The sequence below is a fragment of the Bombyx mori genome, chromosome 1 (genome assembly GCF_030269925.1).
Source record: "Bombyx mori chromosome 1, ASM3026992v2".
NCBI classification, from domain to species: domain Eukaryota; kingdom Metazoa; phylum Arthropoda; class Insecta; order Lepidoptera; family Bombycidae; genus Bombyx; species Bombyx mori.
In genome coordinates, this window is record NC_085107.1 from 17,382,089 (window position 1) to 17,392,363 (window position 10,275).

The 10,275-nt window shown below is 35.3% G+C and overlaps 1 protein-coding gene across 2 annotated transcripts; it reads left to right on the forward strand.

Moving 5' to 3' along the window:
- The first annotated feature begins 98 nt into the window (after positions 1–98).
- Positions 99–10,182, forward strand: LOC101738235 (alpha-tocopherol transfer protein-like). 2 transcript variants are annotated; one of them, XM_004933125.5, is made up of 7 exons: positions 99–239; positions 5,063–5,255; positions 6,394–6,553; positions 7,876–7,937; positions 8,474–8,667; positions 9,093–9,297; positions 9,708–10,182. In XM_004933125.5, the coding sequence occupies exons 2-7, from the start codon at positions 5,072–5,074 to the stop codon at positions 9,914–9,916; spliced, it is 1,014 nt and encodes a 337-aa protein (XP_004933182.1). In that variant the 5' UTR covers positions 99–239; positions 5,063–5,071; the 3' UTR covers positions 9,917–10,182. The 2 variants fall into 2 exon arrangements, with proteins under 2 accessions (XP_004933182.1, XP_021208293.1); XM_021352618.3 differs by having other exon boundaries at positions 234–339.
- The last annotated feature ends 93 nt before the right edge of the window (positions 10,183–10,275 follow it).

Below are 10,275 nucleotides of genomic sequence, written 5' to 3' on the forward strand. Positions count from 1 at the left end.
AAATATGAAAATGATACAGAAAAAAAACTGGAGCTTCAAAAAGATTGAGCGCTTCTGTAACCAAATTAACCGAAACTACAAAACCTCCGTTACTCGTTGCGGTAGACAGAGAACAATCACCAAACTAGCAAAACTACCGGCTTTACAGTATTCGAAGTCAGTGCCTCACGAAGCCCACTTGAACGTGCACGTGTGAAGAAGTGGATTGAAGTTTTGAATTTCGGCGGGAAATTTGACAAGTGAGTTTTATAGTAAATTTATAAGGACTTCGTGACAGTATAATATTTTCGTCATATATAATCAAAGGATAAGTAATTTGTATTATATCTAAAAATTTAGGTACGTACATACATGTTTTATAATTATTTGAAAGTGTTCATTATGGTAAATAATTAAAGGTTTTCATTAATGGTTATTCATAAAAAAAATGCATTGCGAATTCTCCGAGGTATCGAGATGCGAAGCGCTTTCTTGAGAAGTACTTATCTAATTTAAGCCGATGATTTGTAATCATAAACAAATCTAGCATGGTATGATTAAAATACTAAATTTTTATCTTGAGTATTAATTGGTTATGTAAATATAAAAATTACTGGTAATGACAATCATTAAAGTGAATGTACCCATGATAAAGAATATACGACATACCTACATACGTCTTCAAAAAATAACGATTTGGCGCGTTTAATTCTACATTATAACATATTTATGGTTAAAATTCATTCTACATATTTATGGCTAAAAAAATATGGAGATTTTGACAAAAACAATTAATCAAAAGATGTGCTAATCGAAGTTTTCAGACTTAGATCTTAAATGTTCTACATACAAAGTTCCTAAGTTAGACTTTTATTCGTTGTACCGGAAACACGTACGACGTAACAACCAGACTCCGAAAGCTAAATTAATAAAAACGATTTAGTGTATCTGTGACTACGAAAAATGTTAACAATTTGGGACGTTGCAAATTTTAGCATTTACAAAACAAGTGTAATAAAACCGTAATCTTTATTCAATAATATAAATATAAAATAATATATCGAGAGGTGAAAGGCTATTTAGTTTAAGCGACATTTTTGCAACTTTACGAAAGGACTATTTAAAGCCATTACATATAACAGCTATTTCATATTCTTCAGCTATTTAAATGGAGTAAACTAAATTGAAGTTCAATTAAAAAGATCGAACTGTTGATGCTAATATCAAATAAAACGCACCTTTCATTACAAAAATAAATGTCGCGTAAACCAAAAAGCCTTTTAACCCTCAATATGATTACAGAGTATTTCAGTTACCTACAACATAGGATTGTATGAATTGGTTAAAAAACTGTTTTGCTTATTCTGCTGCCACAATCATGGCCACTTAACACCAGATGGACCGTGCGCTCGTCTACCCGTGTAAGCAATAAGAAAAGCATTTAAATAGTTTAATATAAGCGCTATTCCAGTATACTTGAGACTTCCGTTTCGTATTTAAAGATAAGCGGCAATTATCCGCGTAACATTCGGTGGTCCGTAAGGTCGTTCGCCCATCCGCATTATTTAAGTAAATAAATTAATTAAAAAATAAAACAAAGCTAATTTATGCGATATGCCGTAGCCGTACTCATGGCATTTCTGACGTTCATAAGGGTCCATGAACATTCACAATTTTTTTTTCCTTACCTATGCTGATAGCCTTGAGAGGCTATTTCAGCTTCGCTTTAACGTGTAGGTGAGCTCACGGGGTTCAAACAGGAGTGTTGCTAACACTGGCCCTAGCAACTGCAGTGCTTCACAGAACCTACCACCGGATCGGAAACGCGACCCACTGAGAAGATCCGGCGAGAAACTCAGTGGGCTGTGTCTGTGGGTTAATTCACAATCAGCTTGGCTCTATACCCGTCTGCCTCCGAAGGCATTACGGAATTTATAGATCAATAGACAAAGAATAAAAGGTCAATACTATCGACTCCTTTGTTGATCATACTTATTTATGAGTACATATTCACGAAAGGGTTATCAATATTTTATTTCAGAAATTACAAGTTCTATTAGTACATAGTACACCATTAATCGCTTCCATGTCAAATTCATTTGTTTTCATGCATCACAATACACACGTCCGCACTGGAACCGTATTTGTGAAATATGTACATTCGAGTTGGCGAAATCACTGTGGGATGGCGAGCGCTTTCACCCCACTTAAACGCCATAGAGCAAGAAGACAAATAAAGATAATCAATATTGTCTTTGCTAATTTGACACATCTTAGTAAGCGTTTCATATAAATATTTAACTTTCTCAATTTGATTGATAACTTGATTAAGATTATACATATCGAGGAGATTGGGACAAGATCGAGGAGCTATAGGGGGCAATGCCCACAACAGAGAAGACCTTTTCGTTTATTTAGGAGGGATGTAAAAAAAAACGTGCAAAAATGAAACAGCATGATGGATTCCTATGAGAATGACATGTTCCAAATTCAACTCTGTGATTTTTTTTTTTTTAAATTTTTTATTTAATACAATACTATAATGGCCAAAGAGTGTAAGAAATAACATGTCTTATAATTAATTAGTCAAAACGGTTTTCCGAATTTTTATAATGACGGAGATCGATCGACAAGTCGAGATTTTTCTTAACAAATGGCAATACGCTGTCGTTCTCAAAAAGCCATAGAAAATTAAACCACTAAGTGACCACCACATAGGCAAACAACTATACGTGCAAAGTTCGTCTAAAGGCATTGTTACGGTATATACGGTATTATATGAGTCCAGCGAAATTTAGATTTTCTCTTGCGATTAACGTTAGAATCAATTTTTCATAATATCCTCTGTGTTTAACTCAAATACTGAATTATAAGTTTTGATTATTATTTTTTTAACGTAGAACGTTAAAGAATTTGCAAAAATAATTTTAAGCACGAATCTTAGACCATGCAATTCAAAGTGGCCTGCTAAAATCGTAACTACATACATGGTACAATATTAATTAAATACCCATAATGATTAATAAATACATACATAATAAACAGACATTTTTAAAGAAAGATTTGCAGACATTATTTTCAATAATTTGTTAGAATTATTACAATTACAAATTTATGGATATTAGTAACATTCATTTCTTGTAGATTACACCTTACTTAAATGCCATCACAAATGACCCATCATACACCAGCTATTTATGCAATAACGAACCCTGTGCTCACATAACACATAATGATCTTATTATAAATCAAAGATAGTACGGTTGAATTGCTTAACCATTTCGTATTGCTTGCTCAGTACAAAGAGAAAAGCTCATCCGCTTTATTCTAACACGGTGTTAAGCGGAGCGGGTATCTTTAAATTTTGATTGTATTAAATGAAGAAAATTTCAGATTTTTTTTTATCACTTAGATAAACAGAACATAATTCGGTAGGCAGCAGCTTCGATATCCTTGTGGAATCCTTGACATCCATGAGCCACGGTGACCACTTGTTATTAGAATCGTAAGATCCATAAGACATTACCAATAAATAAATAAATTGGAAAAAAAAAACATTATACGTGAAATGAGGTTTAATTTAGGTGCACATGTATTTATGGCCAAAACCACATATATAATGTTTGTGAATAACACCTTAATTGGAACAACACTTTTTAAGTCTGCTATAAGCTGGTTCGGATAACTTGTTATGAATAGGAAAGCGTCAAAGAGAGATAGATAATAGTTGAACACAAAATTTTGTTTTTTAATACTATGTACTGAATATATATTATACGTATACCATACATTATTAAGTATACTATACCATGTGTTATAATGACGATATTATTATATCTTGAATCATTAAACGCTCTATATTTCATAATATTTTTTCAACGAAAACTAAAGGCTGCAATAAAAACTTTATGTTACGAAAATCTGCAGTTACACGTATCAATGGCCTCACGTACGACGCTCACAATATTTGGTGGTAAATTATTCTTAATGAGTTTCATAACATTAAGCGAAAAATATTATTTTGATGGCGTTTGCACAGGCAAGGCCTAGTCATATTTATTATTTCGCTATACGACTTGATGTCATAAAATATTATTATGATTCGCCAAGTCTATAAACTATATTGCAGTCTTACATCACGAAGTTGTATTAACCGGATCTCGTAAGAGGATACTATAATGTTGCAACTGTGTTATGAAATAAACAAACGGGAATGGAAGTGATGCAAATAATAAATTCGTTATCTCACATCTGCATCATTATTTCAATGCACCAATACAGCAAACGAATGAATACAATACTATGATGTCTTTCAAATACTAAAGTTTTCTTTATTACACAGAAACACGGGACTATGAGATACTAGTGAAAACACAAAATTAATAATATAATGCATTTAATAATCAATATATGGTATATATAATAGAACATAAACGTACTTAGATATTGAAATACGCTGCATATACAGTCATTATATGTATATTAAATCAAAACAACTATTTATATATGGATTACATACATTTTAACGTTTCTTTTTATTTCAAATCGCAGTTGACGGGCTGTGCTTTTAATGTTTGCATAGACATCGCAGCTTGAATTAAAACTTAAAGACGAAATCTGAGTTTTATTAAACGGCTGTCTTGCACTTAAAAACATGCAACCCTGTGGTTGGTAATAGCTAACTACCTAATTATACCGGTTGATTTTTTTAAGACAAATAGGAAATGAATAACGCAATCCGATCTTTATTTGTTTTCGAAAATAGACGACCTTACGCTTAGAGTATACATAAGCATGTATACTCTAAGCGTAAGGTCTTACGGCTTATGTCATAGTATGTGGTTATCGTCGTCTCTAAGCGTTAAACTAGTAATAACATCACTGAGGGCTTATTTCAAACTTCTTTCGGGAAAGTACATTTCATAGTTCACTAAAAGTAGTTCAGTACACCCCTACAAGATTTTTATTTTAGTTCAGGTCTGTAAAACGATATTTATGTATTGATGATCAAGAACTACCTATCATTCACCAAGTTTAATCGAAATTTTTCAATTTCAAGTATTTTGCATAACTATGTCGGCAGATCAGAACGATGTCCAAGAGATTGCAGAAGAGATATCTAACCGAGGCTGACGAGTACAAATGTCCGCTATCCGAGGAGACGCAGACGATAGCTTCAGAAGAGTTGCGGGAGACCGAGAGCGCGAGGACACAGGCTCTGCAGGCCCTGAGGAGTTGGATGGAACAGAACCCTAAGCTGTTGGCTGTTCGACTAGGTTAGTTTCGGACTTAAGGACTTTTTCGGATTAAGTTTAGTTTATATTTCGATTATGATACATCTATTGATTGAGCATAAGCTATTGTGATATAGTCACGCCACGAAAAAAGAGATGTGTAAGCCGAAAAACGTACAGCAGATCTGTTTTGTTTAAGTTTTGATACGCATTATTGCTGATTTTCGTAAAAAAAAAGGCGACAACCGAAGAACAAAGAAATAATGGAGTAAATGCAAATTTTGATATTCTTCTACAATATTTTTAATTATTAATATTCATTGTTATATTAAAACATCTAAATATTAACATAATTATGTATCATTATTAAAGGTACAATTTTACTTCAGTTGAATGTATAGAATTAGTGGTCTTAGTGATGCTGGCGTATTAGTGTTAGTAGGTATAGTAAGTCCGCGTTTATTAGTACTACTTGATTTGAAGGAAATTCTGACTTCATGTCTCTTTATGTACTACAGCCTATGCGCCTGTCAGTTCGTCTATAATATTAAGATTAAATCATGAAATAACCTTAAAAAGTATTCTTCTTTTCTCGGAGATTACAACGTTGCTTATTTAAAAAAAAAAAACTTCGTTTACGATTCAACTAAAATGTAAACAACCATTAATTAAAAAATTAACTAAGTAATGTATTTTTATGTTAATTTATACGTTATTTATACACATGCGTTGTGGAACAACAAAGCGTGGGTGTGCCCTCGAAAAATTTACGTCAAATTCATAAATTAAACTGATTTCATTTATATATACGTTCTTATTGTTTCATCATGAAGTTTTTCGGTGAACATTATACGCATTAATTAAACGCATCACTCGATACGAGCACACTTTGTCTTATTTGTTGAGGCCGTGAGCGCAAAAGTAGCCTAAGCTTACCATAGTTAGTATGAAGGCAATTAGGTTTGAATTATCATGAATTTGAATTTGAGTAAGCAAAAAAAATACGCGCAAAAATAATGTTCTGTTATCTATGGGTAAACTATGGATAGGCCGTTGGATCAAAATTTATTATATTTGAAATATATTCCAATATACGTCATATAAGCTTAAATATAAACAATTGTGGGTTAGGCCACTTTTGCGCTGATGGCCTCATTTATAAGTTCGAAAACCTTTTCAGACTCGAATTACTTGCTCCGGTTTCTTCGAGCCAAAAAGTTCAGTGTTCCAATGGCTCAGGAGGCAATCGAACGTTATCTGCTCCTGCGTCAATCCTGGGGCATCGCCTTCAACCAGCTCGACTACAAGCTGCCAATCATGATGGAGCTCTTGGAACTCGGGTATACCAAAAACGACCGCCTCATGCATGTTATGGTTTTGAATCGATAATTTTGTACGACAGTTAAGTCGTCGCCACTAATTAAATTGTTATCCGATTTCGTGAAATAGTTCGGTCGTAGAACAGTGTGCTAAGTGCGAGTTAACCGGTCACCGTCCTCGTCGAACCCGTCGCTTGCGACGAAGGGCTCGACGAGCGAATTAACCCATAGACACATGCCACTGAGTTTCTCGCCGGATCTTCTCAGTGCGTTGCGTTTCCAATCCGCTGGTAGATTCTGCGAAGCACTGCTCTTGCTAGGGTTAGTGTTAGCAACACCCCGGTTTTAGCCCCGTGAGCTCACCTATTAGTTAAGGTTACGTTGAAATAGCCTCTCAAGGCTATCAGCTTAGGTAGGAAAAAAAGCGAGTTTTTTAACGTTCTCGATAGCGTAAAAGTTAACTCGAATTTGTATGCAGTTAGAACAGCGCCCCTATCGGCAAACGTATGCAAACGCACTAATTTCAGACTTCAATATGGAAACGCGAGCGCCCGATTGTTTGGTAATGTTGATCGTATTGTGAGCACATGGATGGCTTATTTCGTGTAACGCTAAATGGGCGAAGGAGTGGGTCTCAGTCGAATTTTCAGTTGTATATTTTTTATTTATTGCTTTAATGGATGGACTAGCTCACAGTCCACCTGGTGTTAAGTGGTTACTAGAGCCCATAGACTTCTACAACGTAAATGTGCCATCCACCTTGAGATATAAGTTCTAAGGTCTCAAGTATAGTTACAACGGCTGCCCCACCCTTCAAACCGAAACGCATCACTGCTTCACGGCGAAAAATCGACTGAATGGTGATACAAAGCCAATGGTGCGGTCTTACATCGCGCACTGTCCTCAATGAGATCAAACCTGTTGCAAATCTATTCATCTTTGTAGGTTTTTTTCTTTAAAAGCGATGTTAATCCTTCGCCGTGGAAGGCGTTTGCCAACACGTGCAGGCTACGTATTCTTTCTTTCTGGTCGTTCCCTCAATGCTGAGGATCGTGAATGTATGTCAATCTTCTCCACTCGGTCCGGTTCTGCGCCATATGTACCGCTCCCCATATCTGGCCTCCAGTCACTTCCTTGAGTTGGTCAACCCATCTAGCTGGCGCTATATAAATAAATAAAAAACTCGTACCTGTACCTGCCAGCGGGTTTTGAACATGGGCACAGCCGCATAGTTTGATACGAGTGCAGCGGGCGTCTTATCCTTTAGGCCACGACGACTTTCGTAATCCAAAACAACTAAGTACATTAAGTTTCTAAATACATTTAATACAATTTCGTTCCAGATTCGTTTTCGTCAGCCCCTTCAAGGACAAGGGCGGTCGTCGAGTCGTTATTTATAGACCAGGTAACCATTAAAAAAATAGAAGTTAAAACACAAATTGTGCCTCATAGGCATAAGGTCGGATATACCAAACAGAGTATTTCTCGCCACGTAAAATGCGGCTCTGGCACTCACTACAAAGGTTTTTTCGATTTCTTAACGAAAAAAAAACCACTCCAACTTGGATAAATCGTCTTCTCACATTAAAACTGCATAATCTCAAAACTTACTGATTTTACAGTTTTAAAGGTTTAAATGTATTGTACATGTGATATTTTTAATATTAATCATCTTTGCAGCATTTATTTTTATTTTTTACCAGTTACATTATCTGTCTTTTAAAGTAAGATAAAATTATGTATTAATTTTGTTATTAGTAGTAAAAAAAAAACTAATAAAAAAAAGCTAAACTACGCTCTTTTGATAGTATTTATGAGAAAAATACTGGTGATACCAAATGATTCCGCACATTAGCTCAATTTCGAATATTTTTGGAAATTGTACACTTTTAATGCGAAAAGACGAAATATCTTCATCGTCTACTTCTTTCCGATTCACAGGAGTATTCGACCCTTACAAATACACCAACCAAGACATGTGCCGTGTGATGGGCATCTGCTATGAAACCCTTATGGAAGACGAGGAGACTCAAGTCCGAGGAGTGGTTCACTTCGCTGACGGTGGGGGAGTAGGCTTCCCACATCTCACATTATTCACGCCCAAAGAAGCCGTCCGGATTGTCAAGAATGGAGAGGTTAGCTATCATAGGTTCAATAACATCATTGATCTAAGTTATTCATTAATTTTTGTCAATGGAAAAGTTAAGGATTTGATGATTGTTTTTTTTTGCCCAGTAGAAGTTCGTATTTTCTTTTTTTTTTTTTTATTGCTTAGATGTGTGGACGATCTCACAGCTCACCTGATGTTAAGTGGTTACCGGAGCCCATAGACATCTACAACGTAAATGCGCCACCCACCTCGAGATATAAGTTCTAAGGTATAGTATAGTTACAACGGCTACCCCACCCTTCGAACCGAAACGCATTACTGCTTCACGGCGGAAATAGGCGGGGCGGTGGTACCTACCCGTGCGGACTCCCAAGAGGTCCTACCATCAGATTTGATATTGAGTTAATGTTACGTCCATATATTTCAATATTGATCTTGTCTTGTTTCCAGCGCACAGTTCCCGTGAGGCATAAGGAAATTTACGGCATCAATGTCCATCCCACGATCAAGTTCGCTTTAGACTTCGGTATGGCTCTCATATCAGAGAAGATCAGGAAGAGAGTCAGACTTTACACGAGCATAAATGACGTAGAAATAGACCAGAGTTTATTGCCCAAAGAGTACGGCGGAGTTATGCCGATGAAGGAAATGATAGGTGAGAAATTACAATTAATTTTTCTATCTGCTTCCAGCAGTTTAGAGGCTAAAGGTCGATGGTCTGGAATGAATTGCTCGCTCAGGGAATTTCTATATTGCAATAATTGTTACGTTATAATACTCATTGTAAAAATGAATATTTAAAAAAAATGTAATATTTAAAAAAATATATATATATTTAAAAAAAAAAGACATGCCCGCTGAGTTTTTTGCCAGTTCTTCTCAGCACGGAGGCTAGTTTTTGTGAATTGGCGGTAGTTCTTTTGACGTTCAGCAAGTATGTACTTTCATTTATGTTGAATACATTTTTTTTCATTTTATTTGCATTGAAGTTACGAATCTGTAAAATTACAAATCTGTACAAACTTAATATAATTTATTTCTATCGCAAATATAATATTGTTTCAGAATTATGGAAAGAGCAGCTCGCGAAAAAACGAGACATGGTACTACTCAATGACAAAATGAGCGTGAGATTAGAGATGTACAGTGAAGCAGCGCGCGAAGGCGCTATCTCCGCTTTAAGATCTGGAGCCAACACGTGCGCTGGGGCAGACGCAGTGGGGGACGCCATGCGAGGTCTCACCGGAAACTTCAGAAAACTTGAAGTCGACTAAATCCCATTTAAATTGATCAAGACTGTTAAGAAATGTCAAAATGTTAGGTTATCTTTCGCGTCAGAAAGTTAGATTATGGTGACGAATTTAACAATTCGAAGTTAAATAGTTATTGCTATTAAACAGACTGTTACTGTAGAATCATTAAGATGTTACGTGTATAATTTCTGCACGAATTTGGTTTAGGTCAGAAATGTAATAAATCATTTAAATCTTATGTGTAAATTATTGTATGGCTCTCTCTGGGAATACAAAATTTTAAGAAATTATTGTTTTATTTATTAAAATTTAATTAACCTTGTCCAATAATATAAATAATTATAGAATACGCCAGTCAAATTGTACTAGGCGACCATTCA